This window comes from Pinus tabuliformis, chromosome 9, assembly GCF_031772625.1.
Source record: "Pinus tabuliformis cultivar Carrire ecotype Pingquan chromosome 9, CPIR1, whole genome shotgun sequence".
In the NCBI taxonomy this organism is placed as follows: Eukaryota; Viridiplantae; Streptophyta; class Pinopsida; order Pinales; family Pinaceae; genus Pinus; species Pinus tabuliformis.
In genome coordinates this window covers 1239026605-1239043578 of record NC_142307.1, presented here as the reverse complement: position 1 = coordinate 1239043578, position 16974 = coordinate 1239026605, and the positions used below count along the sequence as shown (strand labels likewise).

The following is a 16974-nucleotide window of genomic DNA, read 5'->3' as shown; positions in this document are numbered from 1 at the left end:
ATAACAGAAAGGTATCATGGATATAGGCCATTTTGTTGCATCTGGTCAATAGGCCTGCAAACCAGATCAATCGACATACGTAAACACCTTATAATCATCCCTACACAAATACCTAAGCATGACTCTCCCAAATCCCCGAGTTTCTGGGTTTGACTGCCTCAAAGTAGTGATTTTAAGGCCTAACGCACCTTGGCCCTTTAGGGACCTGCGTTTAGCAGTAGGTTGTTCAGTTCTACACTAGTATTGATCAACAACAAGTTGTCCCTTGTTGGGGGTGCGCTAATTCTAGAAATTTTGGAAAATTTAAAAGAATCCCAAAGCTTCCTCTTCCAGAAGCTTATAGGATTTTTTCCAACTATTTACCTTAGATAAGAACTTCGAATACTATTTGATCTTACCTTGGAGATTTCACCTCTTATCTCTTGAGATCATCCTCCCCTATTAAGTGTATCTCAAGCCTAGATTGGTAAATGGATAATAATTCCTAAAATAACGCACTCTCCTATAAATTTACAACCATCTAGAACATCAGGGTTGGATGTTGGAGACTAATCATACCCTCATGTTGTTGCTGGATGTTGAATATAAGAAAGTCATCATCTTCATGCATTAGGATGACATTGAGGTGTGCTTTGTGATAAGGAAGGACAAGTCAACATGGGGAGATCTTCGAAATATCAACTACTATTCCTAGTTGTAAACTCTCTCCTATTCATATTAATTCAAAAAGTATACTATTTTCATATATGTATGTTATGTTTACATTAATATATTTCAATGCATTATTGATCCATTGAATAGAGTAATTGGATAATGCTACATAGATGTTGTAGATCTTTGTCTTGTGTTGATTGTATTTGTAGGTTTTAATTACAACAATCAGAGCTACGATTAGAGCTTACAAGTTGAGAGAAGAGAAGAGCTTGCGATGGATCCCAAGTAAGCCTCTTTCCATTCTTCGATTTCTCTAAGGGAGAGATATTATTATGGAGGATTGACTTCTTTGCGTTTAATTTCATTCTTGTGATTAGCTCAAATTTTTTTAAGATACATTTGAGAACACCAATATATGGAACCGAGACCTACATAAAAGGAAAATTACGTCAATAAAAGGAAGCCGAGAGATTTGAACCTGTGATGACGTTTTCACCCCCTTCATATCTCCAACAACTCTGGCTTGTTGAATTAACTTGATGAGTGCTTATACAACCAATAAGAATGGGGGGAGATAGTGGGAAACCCTTTCTTAAACTACATGAAGCCTTGAAAAGTGTTGATAAATGATAATTTATTAATATTGTGAAGTTGACAGTAGAGATGCAAGCCATCATTCAATTGAATAAGTGTAGATTGAACCCCAACTGAATCACACACATACATGAGACATAGACAAATGTATGTCCAATTCACCTTGTCATATGATTTTGACATGCTTAACTTCTTAGCTATTGTAAGGATCTTCTTTTTTAATGATGGAGCGCATGGAATCTTGTGCTATAGCCACCGCGTCATGAATTTGACAGTTTTGGACGAATCTAAATTGCTCCTCTAAAATGATATCACTTAGTATTTCTTTAATTCCTAAAGAAACAACCTTCGTAATCAACTTGTAGATTACATTATAGTAGGAAATAAGTCTATAACCATTGAAAGATCAACTGCTCATTTTTAGGAATCAGGTATATAAAATTCAAATTGCTAGCCTTGTGCATACATCCTTCCTTGTGTAATACCCTTACTACTTTAAGAATGCCTTTTTAAAATTGTAAAAGCCCAAATAAAAAAAACCATTCAAACTTAAACTCTTTCTTTTTTATGTTTTGGTAAAAATATCTAAAACCCACACACACATATATATATATATATATATATATATATATATATATAATTATAATTAAAAACAAATAAATTAAAAATAACTCAATCTGAACTCAATAATTGTGTATTACATCAACAAAAACCATTTTAATCCAATAATCATACAAATATAAAACCATCTGCGACTTCATCTATTCCTATAAACATAGAAAAAATTACAACATTATTTTTTATATTCACTATACTTAGTAAATTTCTACTTCAAAAATTATTACTCATATTAAATTTTAAAATATCATCTTATCTTATATTATAATACAATTTTATTTATAAATAAAACGTCATACAGTTAAAATAATTAATATCTTTAAAAAATTAATTATATGATTAAAATAATAAGAAATCAATGACTCCATATTGGATTTTTAATTATTATATTTCAATTTTATTTATAAAGAAAACGTCATACAATCAAAATAATTAATATCATTAAAAAATTAATTATATGATTAAAATAATAAGAAATCAATGACTCCATATTGGATTTTTTAATTATTATATTTCACTCTTGATTGATTGAGATATTTTGTAAACATTTTCTCCCCTTCTGCTTTACGCAATCCACTGAGATGCATAATGCTTCCTTCTGCTTTACGCAATCCACTCTTATGCATAATGCTTCCTTGTGACGTAATAAACTTAGCCCCCAACCTTTTGTTATTTATGCGTAGTGTCAGAACATCTCTTCCCTGCTTTATATTAATTATTTCATAATTTATTATATTATCACTTTGAAAATGATAATTACACCACACTAACTAGTAACACCCGACTTCAATCACTCACATTTTGAAATTTAAATGTTTCTTGTTATTAACACATCACTTTAATGGCTCACATTTTGAAATTTAAATTTAAATAATAACAGTATATTGTGATGTCCCATCAACGTCACTTTCCTTCCTACCCTGGATGGACTGTCTTCTTCCATTTCGACCACACGAATGAATATGTCATCAACGATTTGAGTAGAGAAATAGAATCGTGAAGGAATATATGATGAACCATTTTGAAATTAATAGTAGAGAAAAGGAATCGTGAAGGAATATATGATGAACCAAACCTGTAGGCGCATATAGTCGTTGAGCCTGTCGCAGAGATGAGAACGACCCCCCAATTAAATTAGCCGTGATTTGTGGAGGAAGAGGGCATGCGTGTTCCATACGTCAAAAATACTCTTTCGCTCACTGCCAACTTTGAAACACTCTTCCCCCACTACGACACACTTTCAGTTATTCCTTGTAGGGGGCACCACGCCCTCACATCATTTCATTCTCACTCTCAGCCACACCTACTACCTCACTGACGATAAAGAGCTCAGCTGATTGGGTTGTTTTTTCACAACAGAGCTCAGAGGCAGTGCATTGTTTCTGAGTAGAGATGGCCGCCACCAACCCCATACATGTTGCCCTCTTCATCATATTAACTGCGATTACCGTGTATGCAGTACAGAGTGCGTTCTTTGATCTATCTATGTCTTGTTCTTCATCCGTTACTCTTTGTTATATCTATATCATTCCCTTACAGTTTGTAATAGTCATTGGATTAATCATAGAGGTCTTGCCGGCGTTACTTAGTTTGTTAATAGTCAGTGGATTAATCGTAGAGGCGTCACATAGTTAATGTGTTGGGATGATGTACTGTATTTGTTCAGGCGCCATTATCAAGTGCGAGGAGCTTCCCGTGGAACTCTGCGCCTTCTCTGTTTCCTCGTCTGGTAATAGATGTGTGCTCGAGAAGGATGTAATGATGAACGACACCTTGCAATTTGAATGCCAGGTAATTTTTAATTATTAATCATAAAAACCTCACATTACTTACACAACTAGCGATTTTAATAGACACTTCATTGGCGACGATCATAATTTTGACTAACAATATTGGTTATACATCATTAGTCATCGCTTGTGATGGTGGAAAAAATGGTGGGATGGATAGAAAGCGAACAGTGCATAAATGCGTGCGGCTTGGAACGGATGGCTGTGGGAATGTCCACCGATTCTATACACGAACCAGAATTTAGTACCAAGTTTTGTTCTTCCGAGTGCCGCAGCAATTGCCCCAACATCGTCGATCTGCATGTCAATCTCGCTGCGGGAGAAGGTTGGTCCCTCAAATGCCCTTTGTTCTGATGTCAACCATTCATTTAAAGTTTTTACGTAATAATAAATTTGAGGCATGGTTTTCACAGGAATATCTATAGCGAGCATGTGTGAATCACAGAAAAGCAGATCCGGCAATGTGATCAAGAAATCGGAGACCGATTTGTCCAAGTCAAAGTCAAGCATCCGTTCCAAATCGTCTCAATCCCCGGATCGAAAGGCAACCATAAAATTGAGTAGGAAGTTGCTATAAGTGGACTCCCTTGTAACGGCAGACCATTATCATTGGTAATTGCACGGAGAAGAATGCAGAATTAAACATAGTTACAAAATTTGGTCGAATTGACCGATTTTTTTTAATATTCAGCGGTTCGATTCAGTTCTTGGATTAATACGCCAATTCAAGTTCGTTATAGGATATTGTGTTCACGGAGCAATACAGGAGGAAGCAGAGCAGATTTCCAATCAGAACTATTAATCTCTTGTGGCCAGTGTATTTTTCAGAGACTTTTCCGGATCTAGGAGATGGCATAATGTTACCCATTAATGAATGTTAACGCTGGTTGAGATTTTTGCAAAGCAAATTACTGGTTGTTAATGAAATCTGTAATAATTTATAGCTTATGAGGTATAGCAGAAGCTCTAGATTAAACTATTTAGAAAAAGGGTCTTGTAAAGTATAGTATGAGCATATGTGTGATATGTAATTAAAAAGACACACACATTAATATGATGAGCAACTACATTAACATGGATTTTTTCATCTCTATATCATTATGTTTAACTCTGTCGCTTAGAAAATACTATTGTCATTTATCCTTTGTATGTCCTCGATCTATTCATTTATCCTTGTGTGATATGTAACCTATAAATTTATAATTTGAAAATATGATTCGTATATTTATCAAATCTTAGAAATTTCGAGGAAAATTTGTAATTAGTAAATGACGTAAATGATGTAAGAGTGTAAAAACACATATAAATCAAAGTGTAGGATTTAAAAGTTTTTTACGTTGTATTTTGTCAGCGTAAATGAGTAATTAGTAAGTGAGGGTAAATGCGTAATCAGTAAGTGATGTAAGAGTGTAAAAAAACTCATATATTAAAGTGTAGGATTTAAAAGTTTTTTACTTGGTATTTTGCTAAGGCTTGAAAGGAGACTCACAAGCTTGTGATGTAAGAGTGTAAAAAAACTCATATATTAAAGTGTAGGATTTAAAAGTTTTTTACTTAGTATTTTGCTAAGGCTTGAAAGGAGACTCACAAGCTTGAGCGGAATATTGTTTTTTTTACACTGTGATTTATATTGACCTTTGGAATTATGAGTCACCAAAACTCGATTTAAAGAGCTAGAGAGAAAATCTAGCTGCTTTTGAGCATATATTCTTCTCTCATGGGACTATGAAAAAATGTCTCAAAGCTAGGCATTTGAGTGAATCACCAAGGACATCCCTTTTGCATAGAAGGTAGATGAGAAAACTTGAGAAAGACCTTTTAGTTTTGAAAAGATAAAAAAGAAACCATTTTGCCTCATTTTTCTCCTTGGTGCATGCCTTTGATTGGGACAACAATGCCCTAAATTCCTCAATAGGGGCATGCTCATCACATACTAAGGTTGACAATTGGAATTCATTGACACTGCCAAATACAAAAGGCAACTTATCCCAACTTTATTTGGGAGTGGTACATAAGTTGTTTTGAATATGCAACCCAATCAACCCCATTGCTTGATCTTGTTTATTTCTATCGAGAAACTTTTCAACTTTTTTTAGAAACTTGTTGGTTTTCACTAAACATTTTCCAATCCATTGCGTTGTACCATCCACTGCATTTCCCCTTTCGAGGTATGATAATTATAGGGAGTAAGCAACTCTATCACAATTAATTGCAACACACTTAAATTAAAAAAAATCCCAATTATTTATTACGTGTATATATATATAAACTTTCCTTCAAACAAAAACCTATTTAAAAAATAAAAAACAATATTTTGCCAATAAACTTTCCCACGAAAAAAATATTTTCATTTCTAATTTTTTTTTTCTCATTCTCCTATAAATAAAAAATTTACTTGAATAAATTAAAAATTGGCCAAACATGGTCAACTCTCTGGTTCACACCTATGAAACTCCAGACAATCCAATTGATAAGATATCTATTTCGATGCGGCTAAACATGCTACTCCCATCTTTTGTTCCATCACATTATAGCATTTTTTTTATACGGTAACTTAGGATTGATCAATGGAGAGCCTCATAGAGAAATACTACACCAAAATTTAGCAACCTGTATAAGGAGAACACAAGGTCACTGGAAAACTACAAGTAGACTACATGGGAAAGGGCACCCTTTTTTTTCAAAGCAGCCACCAACTATTGTCCATCGACCAAAAATGCTACCATGCCTTCGCACCACACACAACAAATGATACCTCCTCTGCCACTTGCACATCAACGGGTCACACCTGCCAATGCTTTGTCACCAACACATACTCCCACAACCTTGATTTCCTATGGATATTGATTGACACAAGAACCCTAGTAGCTTCACTTTGTAGATTACTATTACTATGTTCAAATCTATTGGAATTCCTCGTAAGTAATGATAACTACATATGTATGGATCTAAGAAGTCAAAGAATTTGAAGAACAAAGAAAAATAATTCAGTGTTGGAGGAAAATATGTTGCACAATAGTTTAATTTATAGGAGCAATGTAAGCTTCGAGCTATGGTTAGAAGATATATATATATATATATATATATATATATATATATATATATATATATATATATATATATATATATTGTGTCTTTTTTTTTCCAGAAGAAAAAAATCATCTTTTCATTGAAAAAGAGATTACATCAGCTTGTTTCAATATAAACATTCACATCAACTATTGAAATTTACCATTAAACAATTATCTGTTCAGCTACGGGAAAAGAAAAACAAAAACCATCTAGAATTACATAAGACTATAGAATAATCTCTCAACCACAAGATGTTGAAATCTTACTCAGGCCGACTATTTACAGAAATAATACCTAGTCAAATGTTGGAATCTTACACAACCCAATTGTTTACAAAAATGGTACCTAGTCCATCACCCCCTAGACAATCATCACAACATCAAAATTCCAACAACTTTATGTCATGTATCGGTTAAAACTACAAGATATCAATGTTCCCTATATTAATAAATCTACCATGTTCAAAAGAAGTAAAGTGTATCATACTTGCATCGACCTGCACTCCTCTCTTTGATAGGGAATTTGCAACCCAATTTTTCTTCTTGTATATATGCATATACGAGATATGTCGAAATGTCTGCTTTAGGGTACAGATGTGTGTTGTCCAAGAATATATGATAAAAATATTGAAATTGGTTGACCCCTTTGCATAGTCTATGATTCATTTTGAGTCCCCAAAAACATGAATTGCCTCAATGCCCATCCATTTGGCACATAGCAAAGTCCACCATAGGGTAATTAGTTCAGCTCGACTATTTGTACCCCTCACCCCCTCCCACCTGAAATGATAGAATGTATCGGGATGAATGATAATATATGCCCCACACCCACACATTCTTTGTATACATGGACCATCGAAAAGTCCAACATGAAACTCCCTCGAAATGTCTCTCAATTGAATGTTTTTGTTACCATCTTTCATTTTTTTTGGCCCAATCTCCCCAAACTAAGTAGTAATTTTAATAACAGTATCCCATCCATCTAGATATTTCTACTCAAATATATTTTGGTTTTCACACCTCCAGATACTCCAAAATATGTAAAGGGGTAGGGTTGCATACTCCTTTTGTGAGTCAAACCAAGAAGTAAGGCTTTTCTCAATCAAACCCTTCATCCAGTTGCAGTCAATGTTTATGAGACTCAATACCCCTTCTAAAACTAAATATGCAAATGGAAATAGCAAAAAAAAGGTTCAACGTTAATTAGCCAAACAAATCCCTACACTACTGGCCCTTTCAGTATCAGCCCGCGAAGTGCAGACCGAAGTCTCACATGTAGAAGATTGGGGGGATGCTGGAACCAAGTTTCCACACTCTGAGATGGTTGTGATGTTGTTTGAATTCTTCTATCCCTGCCTTCGCCCAGGCTGCTTCTTTTTAGGGCTTGCAAGACAAACCCTCTCTTAGGGCCTTCACTACCTCTGCAAAAGTATATGATCAACCTTCACGCAACCCTATCTTGTTGCTCAGGTACTTTCACTAGAGCAGTGTGTCGTACAAGTTCCCCAATTAACCTAAGTGACATACTTATCTTATCAAACACTTATAGTTAACACCGCGTAAACAAATATTCATAATTGCGTTCACTTATGCAATGTATTTACCATCTTTCGTGCATCATATAAGCATAATAAAGGAATTTCATACATAAAATATCCAAATGCATCAACAGAACGAAGACACAAAAATTGTTGAATAATTCCCTTTACTGATAACTTTCAAGTGATCATAGACTCTGTCCACCTTGCGCACACAACTATAGGGGTTTGCGCACTCAGTTGAGGACTTCTAACCTAGGCCTTTGCGCACTCAGCTGCAGAGCCTCTACCTACGCTACAACCCAAGACTTAGACTTCTTGCTCTAAGTTATGACTCTCTTACATTTTCTGTCTCTTAAGCTACTTAGAGCTTAGCTATTTTTATACAATGCTATGGTCCGCGGACCATGGGTAGATCTCTTACAGCCGACTTTTCTTTGCAAAACTAAGGGCGGACTACCCTTTATGACATATAACACTTCGTGCTTTGTGACCACAAAATGCAAAGTCTTTACAATAATATTACAAAAATTGACTTAAACATGGGCTTTTAGCCTCAAAAATGCCCTTGGGGGACCCCACTCTCAATAGGCCCTCAAAAAAAACATCGTGAGTCGCCCTCAAGTCACTCCATAGGCACGAAGACTTTTGTGCGAAGCCCATCTATCTCGACCCTGATGACTACAATTTCTGCCGTGCACTGAGCTGCTGCCTACTTTGCATCTTCAAATGTTTTCTTGGTTACCGCCCTTGCGTTATCAAGCTGAAGTTGTTGTTGCGTCGCTTGCAGAGTTGCAAGATTGGCTTCAATGTTTCCTATGACTACATAAGCTTCCTCTAGCTAGGGATTTAGTCGCACCTTCAACACTGCTTCCTTGTGCAGCGCTGCGTCCACATGTTCCTTCTGTTGCTTGGCTTCCTACAGCTTGGCTAACCTTTGTGTCAGCGCGACGGTTCGTGCTGTGCACCCTTAACTTTATCATAGCATTGTTGGAGTTTGCACACTTCTGTCTCTAACCTCTAGATGTTTGGGTCCTCCTGCAAGCTGGTCAGGACCTCAAATGATTGTTTGAACAACTATGTGTAGTCCGCTATTTCACTCTCCACCATCGCGACTATTTCTATGACAACGACCGCCCGCTGTTCCTTTACCTCTAGCGGTGTTCATGGTTGGGCCCTCAATTGGAGCTCTATAATTTGAAGGTTTAGCTCCAACTGAACCCACGCCATCTCTGTCCGAGTGTCACACACCCCTATGGCCAGTTTCTGGATGCGAACCTCAAACTAGCTCCTCCTCTGGAATGGCCAACTCTAGGACCATTTTGCATGCCTCCTCCACAACCTATATGATCTTCTTGCTTTGGATGGTTGCCTCGGCCTTAGTAGTGATGGCAGCATTCCTTTGCAGGGCCATCTACTCGTTGTTTATCTTATGTTCACTGATCACCTGGAGGGCGCGGTGCTCACGGTCCCTCAACTCTACAATTACTCCACCCTGCAAGAGGTGTAGTGCTTCCCACAGGAGCACTGCCAGGTTCAGTCCAACTCCCTTCAAGGTACTGACAGTGGGCCTGTCAGCCTCATTTTCTGTTGTCAGTGCTCCATCCTATAGCACTAACGCATTGGAATCCTTCGTGTGCAGCATATCGGCAGCCTCTAATGTGCCGATAGCCAAGTTGGTGGACAACATACTAGCTTGCGATGTGCAGGTCTGCAACTCCTGCAACCCGGTCTAGATAGCCCCTAGGATGATCTGCTGCTACTTTTCAAATTGTTGTAGGGCCTCCACGGTGACATCTCTGACTATGTCACTGATGTCATATAAGTCGCCCTCCATCAATGTGATAGGGTCCAACAAGGTCTTGGTTGCCTTGGATTTCTTTCTAGACCCTCCCTTCTCCAACTCTCTCAGGCACTTAATGCGGGCGGATGTCTCCTAAGGGTCTGCGCCATGCTACCCTATGTCCTCCTCTTCAGTCGCAGGTGAAGGCGACCATGCACCCTTGTTAGTGCCCTGCTCTATGCCACCTGTCTGTTTTCCTACCTCCTTTCCTGCCTGTTCTGCCTGGGCCTTCTTAGTGACCTCCTTCCTCTTTTCGACCAGTTGTGCCATCTTCAGCTTGGCCTCTTCCTTATTCTTCTATGTGGCGGACTTGCTTCTACCCACCTCCAAGTACGTGGTAGTGCGCCACTTTGTCGGTGATTTATCGAGCACTGCATCGATGGCATCATCTGTGGCTAGGTACGACAAATTGTACCACTTCTACACAGGGTCCTTTCGTGCCCTGATTGAAATCCAATGGAAGTTAGCCTTAAACTTGGCACAGCTCTGCAAGGTAGCATATACTGTGGGTGACAATTGTGGCTTGCGATTGATAACCATCCTGATATTCATTTCCATTAGGATCCAGAATATCTTGTTGTCCCAAACACACTCTGCATCCTTGGCCGCCCATAGCGAAGCGTACTTCGCTGCTTCAGGAAGGTCTGGTGTGACCAAGGGGAATTGGCTCTCCTCTAGTAGCTCCCATGCTACGAGCATGATTGATAGCAAGAGCCACGCATAGTGCAAGGTCTTTCTTTGCTCTTGCGCTTCGCAGTAGTTCGCCAAGAACTCTGTGTGAAGGTAGTCTAACCAGTTAAACTGGACTCATTCCATGCACTGCTATGCAAGCACGATGACAGGCGCCAGTACTTCATCAGCGTGACACTTTCGCATCACCTTTCCTGCAAGGATCTGCATTGTAACTTTCACAACGGGGTTGTAGATGCTGGAGATAGCGTACTTGCGCAACTTCTTCACTAGTTTGAACTTCTCTTTCATTGATTCTGTGAGTGCCTGCTCACCACCCTTGCCACCAAAGATCATAGCTGTATTTTCGCCTGTATATGGCAGACACGTTATTCTGTGAATCAACATATCAGTGATGGGTATCGGCTCGTCCAGCCGCAGACACCCATCATGCATCAAGCATAGCAGTTGCTTGATGACCAAGACTATCATGGACGTGCGGTTATAGTGTGGCACCCAGAGCAAGTTGTGTAATCCTGCCTTCTCTACTCCTCTGAGCCACTTTCATGGCTCCAATGCAGTCATCCCCGTATTCGTGTCTATGATGCGGAGTATCAATTGTTCGATTGCCAGGTGCGAGAACTTCTCATGGTGCACCAAGTCCTAATCTTTGAGCTTTAATAGCGGCACTCGTGCCAAACACGGACCATCAAAAGTGATTTCATCTGGTAGTAGAGGGGTTTTCATAGGGGTCTTACTTTCATTGATGTACTTTGGCACCTTGGACTTAGGCTTGCATGGAGGGACATACTCTGGCAACCGTGTAACAGGGTCCGCACCCTGAGCTTCAACCTCCTCTATTTCCAGTCCCACATTCTCATCATCCATGGGGATGTCTTCAATATCCTCCTCTTCTGCTTCTAGGTTTATAGCCTTATCTTTCTCCTGGGCAGTGGACTTTGGTGGCTTTCGTCTCGGCGAAGTGCACACTGGTATGGCAGGTTGCTTGCCCTTCTTGTCTTTCATGGTCTCCTTGGTTGGGGTTGGCTTCGGTCTCGGCATTCTCAGGGATTTAGGGACCTCTGCCTATACTTCAGCCACTTCCACTACTTCGGCCTCCCTCTCCATTTCTAGTGCCAGCTCATTTACTACTTGTTGTATATTGATAACTTCTGGGGGCGCTAACATGATCTTCCACAAGAATTCCTATGTGTCTGCCGACAAAGTCGCAAATACCCCAGAAACTATCAAAAGCTCGTATTGCTCACGATTCATAGGCACTTCAGAGCTCAATCGCTGAATACTCAAAATGCCAAGTGTTTTTTGCTGGACAGCCACTTGTAATTTATAGAGAATTTTTAATTCAAATCTGACCATTCCCCCCAAAACCAGTTCATTAATGCCGGATTGGCAGCATATTTTCAAGGATCTAAGTCATAAATTTTGTCTTAAATGCCAGCCGCCCGCTCCATTTGGCCTCACTTCTGTCGTTTTTTCATGAACAGTGACTTTAATGGTCATTTTCCGGCCGACCTGTGTGATTTCTCCCTGGGTAGAGCAGCTCCCTCCGTGCTGCCATGGACCTAGTGACACGTCCTTACTTTGAACCATTTTCTAATCACGCAGCTCCTCAACTCAGGCAGTGTAATTTATAGTCTCGTGCATCCTTTCAGCTGCCTAGAGTGTTAAGACTATGCTACTTTCATTTAGTCACATGGCCGGACCGCCGGTGTATGGCTTCAAGTGACTGCCATTCACCTTTTCTTGGAAGGATTCTCTATTTAATTTGACCAGCTGTACTGCTCCTCCATTGGTAATCTCCTTAATAACATAAGGCCCTAACTAGTGCATCGTGAATTTCCCTGTAAATTTATCAAATTTACTATTATATAACAAAACCAAGCCATTTACCTTCAATGTGCGAAGCTTGATGTGTCGATCATGCCTTGCCTTTTCATGTTGCTTTTGGACCTCCTGGTGAAATCCAACCAAAAATATTTCTTCTTCAAGCTCATCCAACTACGGGAGCCTCTCCTGCAGGGCTCCATGATCAGTCATACCTATGAGCGCTACTATCCACAAACTAGGTATGATGTATTCCATAGGCATTACTGCTTCCACACCATAGACGAGCCTAAAAGGGGTTTGTCGAGTCAACTTCTTTCATATCGTTCGATAAGCCCACAACACTCCAGATATGCGTAGGTCCCAATCACTTCACTGAGCATTGCAAACCTTGGTCAGCAGGTTTTTGAGCACTTTGTTGAATGCTTCCACTCTCTCGTTAGCTTGTGGGTGATAAGGTGTGTTCTTTTGGTGGTATAACTGAAATTCCTCCATCACTGATCGTCTCATTCAGGAAGTACGTACCGCATATTTGCCCTCTTCATCATATTAATGGCGATTACCATGCATGGAGTACAGAGTGCATTCTTTGATCTATCTATGTCTTGTTCTTGATTCGTTACTTTTTGTTATATCTATATCATTCCCTTACAGTTTGTAATAGTCATTGGATTAATCATAGAGGTCTTGCTAGCATTACTTAGTTTGTTAATAGTCAGTGGATTAATCATAGAGGCGTCACATAGTTAATGTGTTGGGATGATGTACTCTATTTGTTCAGGCGCCAGTATCAAGTGCGAGGAACTTCCCGTGGAACTCTGCGCCTTCTCTGTTTCCTCATCTGGTAATAGATTGTGCTCGAGAAGGATGTAATGATTAACGACACCTTGCAATTTGAATGCCAGGTAACTTTTAATTATTAATCATAAAAACCTCACATTACTTACACAATTAGTGATTTTAATAGACACTTCATTGGCAATGATCATAATTTTGACTAATAATATTGGTAATACATCATTAGTCATGGCTTGTGATGGTGGAAGAAATGGTGGGACGGATAGAAAGCGAACAGTGCATAAATGTGTGCGGCTTGGAACGGATGGCTGTGGGAATGACTGATTCTATACACGAACCAGAATTTAATACCAAGTTTTGTTCTTCCGAGTGCCGTAGCAATTGCCCCAACATCGTCAATTTGCATGTCAATCGCGCTACGGGAGAAGGTTGGTCCCTCAGATGCCCTTTGTTCTGATGTCAACAATCCATTTAAAGTATTTACGTAATAATAGATTTGAGGCATGGTTTTGACAGGAATATCTATAGCGAGCATGTGCGAATCACAGAAAAGCAGATGCGGCAATGTGATCAAGAAATCAGAGACCAATTTGTCCAATTCAAAGTCAAGCATCCGTTCCAAATCGTCTGAATCCCCGGATCGAAAGGAAACCATAAAATTGAGTTGGAAGTTGCTGTAATTGGACTCCCTTGTTACGTAGACCATTATCATTGTTAATTGCACGGAGAAAAATGCAGAATTAAACATAGTTACAAAATTTGGTCGAATTGGTCAATTTTTTTTAATATTCGGCAGTTTGATTCAGTTATTGGATTAATATGCTAATTCAAGTTCGTTATAGGATATTATGTTCATGGATCAATACAGGAGGTGGCAGACCAAATTTCCAATTAGAACTATTAATTTCTTGTGGCCAGTGTATTTTTCAGAGACTTTTCCGGATCTAGGAGATGGCATAATGTTACCCATTAACGAATGTGAACGCTGGTTAATTTTTTATACTATGAGATTTTGCGAAGTAAATTCTTGGTTTTTAATGAAATTTGTAATAATTTATAGCTTGTGATGTATAGCAGAAGCTATAGATTAAACTATTTATAAAAACAGGTTTGTAAAGTAAACTATTTATAAAAAGGGGTTTGTAAAGTAGAGTATGAGCCTATTTTTGGAAAGGCAGAGGAGACAAAACATGAATTCACACATAAAAGACACCAGCTTCAACTCTTCTATTGATCACGCAAAACATGATGCATACAATGAACCTGGTGAAGGGTATTTATCCTTTTCCAACTAGCTACTTGCCTAAAATATCTTGACATGCAACCACGTGCTTAACTCACTTAACTCAAACTCTAAATTTGGACTACACTTAACTCTTCAATCATCACTCGACTTGACTCAACTCTCAACGCTCAACATTCAATCACTCATTTAACTCACTCTCTATGTTTAGCCAACTCCACATGCGGGAATAATTAGAACTTCTAACACTCCTCTTTAATTACGACCGTATGACTCAACATCAATCAACATGTGTCAACTATCACAAAAAAATGAGCGCTGGTCTATGTCTCAGCTAGGCTTACAATGACTCAAGAATTTTACAATTTTGCATTTTCTTTTTCTCTGCTTCCAAATTCTATATCCTCGAAATTGCTTCATTCTCTATTGAACTTTCTTGTTGTAGGTTTTATTCACTTGTTTCTACTGCAATTTTTCTTTGACTTGTCTTGAACTTGTTCTGAAAAACAATTGGATCATGTCTTCTACAACTTCCTCTTCAAATATTCATTCAACTATGGACTAATGCCAAAACATTGCATCTTCAAACTGTCTTCTTTGCTCTTCTTCTTGCGCTTCATATTCCCGACTTTATTTTTGCCATATTTCTTGATAGCAAAATCTTATCTCTTCTTGACACCATTGCTGAAAAAGGGTTTCAATGCATTCATCTTTGTCTTCAGAAACATCCATATCATTATTTTCACTTTCATCATTAGGTACTACTGCTTTTTTCCTGTAATATGCATCAAATTTATTAACAACCTTTCTTTCAACTTATGCTCCCATGCTATTTTGAACACCTGCATATTCAAAACCAATGTTAAAAAAATCTTTCATATGACTCTCTTTAGTGAGAGCCTCCTGTTCTACATCTGCCTTCTTTTCAACTGCATGGAGGTTGTCTTCCACTGTTATCCTGTTAGTGGATATTTTCATAAAAAATACTTCAATCACTTTACCCTGTTCTTGATCATCAACTGCTGCTAGATAATATACTGCTTCATGAGCAGTTCCAACTACTTCCTATCTTGCTGCTACAGTGACAACATCACTCTTCAATGCTTCATCAAACATTGCGCTTACCATATTGTCACAACCAATCCTTGTTTCAAAAAAGAATCCACACATATTATCAACATAATGTTCATCTACACTATGGTGGGATATCCGAGCATGCATGTGCTCATTGTCAATTTCATTGACAATTTCAACTTCACCAAATCCATCAGTTGTGGCTAGATTCACCAATTCACATATAATTTTGTAGTTATCACCCACGTGTCTCATCACAGTGGGATTCACCATCATCTTCATCATCCATGTTACAGTGGAGTCCTTAAGCATTCATATGCTCTTGCTTCGCTTCACACACAGAGGCTCCTGCTTCTATCTCTGCAATCTTTATTGTATCTTCTTCATCCATATGCATGCTTGCATAATGGGTTTCAATTTTATGGTTTTGACAACCATCATCCACTTTTGAGTGGGGTTCTCCAAGCTCTGTTTTTTTGTTAGAGCCTTGATCATCTACTCTCATATCTGCGACTGAATTCTTTACTTGTGATATAACCTCTTGTTGCATGCCACCCCCCCTTGTGCAAAATTATTCTTCTAGGAACTTCCATGCTTCCTTGGAAGTTGCAGCCTTTGCTACTTTGCACAAACACTTCTCATCCAATGCCTCGTTTATAAAATTCAATGCTAAAACATCACATACTTCATCATATGGGTTATTAGAATCATACTCAATTAACTCTTTAGCTCGAAAAAAGGTTAACATCTTGATAACCCAATGATCAAAATATTTACCTGTAAGCAATGGAGGCTGTAGAAAATCAAAGCTACACCAATCACCCTCGATTTCTTCTTTGTCTTATGCTAGACTTCTTAGTTCCATGGCTACTACCTGAACCTCTCTAACCATTGTAATGATCTTTGCCTCTTCTTTTCGATTTCTTTTCCTCATATGCTTTAGTCGCGCTTTGCAACCCATGACTATGGTGTTCCCTTTGTTTTATAGATTTTTTCCTAATTGTATGAGGTTATCTTCCATATCACCCTCGAAAAAGAATATAATTTTCAATATGCGCCCCCGTAAGGCACAATCTTGATCCAAAACACTATCATGCTTGACAAAAAACCAAATAATTTTGTAGCACAACAGACTTTACAAAACCCTAAATTATTTTTCAATAAAAATTACTTTAAAGTCTTCCAACTAGCTACTTGCCTAAAATATCTTGACATGAAACCACATGCTTAACTCAGT

General features: G+C 38.3%; 1 protein-coding gene across 1 annotated transcript; it reads left to right on the top strand.

The window, feature by feature from the left end:
- The first annotated feature begins 3153 nt into the window (after positions 1-3153).
- LOC149153044 (uncharacterized) lies at positions 3154-4722 on the top strand. The gene is made up of 4 exons (XM_089444670.1): positions 3154-3331; positions 3533-3657; positions 3777-3981; positions 4070-4722. Exons 1-4 carry the CDS (start codon positions 3259-3261, stop codon positions 4231-4233), a joined length of 567 nt encoding a protein of 188 aa, XP_089300796.1. The 5' UTR covers positions 3154-3258; the 3' UTR covers positions 4234-4722.
- Positions 4723-16974: the final 12252 nt, after the last annotated feature.

Coding starts and splice junctions, on each gene's coding strand:
- LOC149153044 (XM_089444670.1), top strand. CDS start 3,259: ATGGCCGCCACCAACCCCATACATGTTGCCCTCTTCATCATATTAACT. Junction 3,332..3,532: donor TACCGTGTATGCAGTACAGA/GTGCGTTCTTTG, acceptor GTATTTGTTCAG/GCGCCATTATCAAGTGCGAG. Junction 3,658..3,776: donor CCTTGCAATTTGAATGCCAG/GTAATTTTTAAT, acceptor ATACATCATTAG/TCATCGCTTGTGATGGTGGA.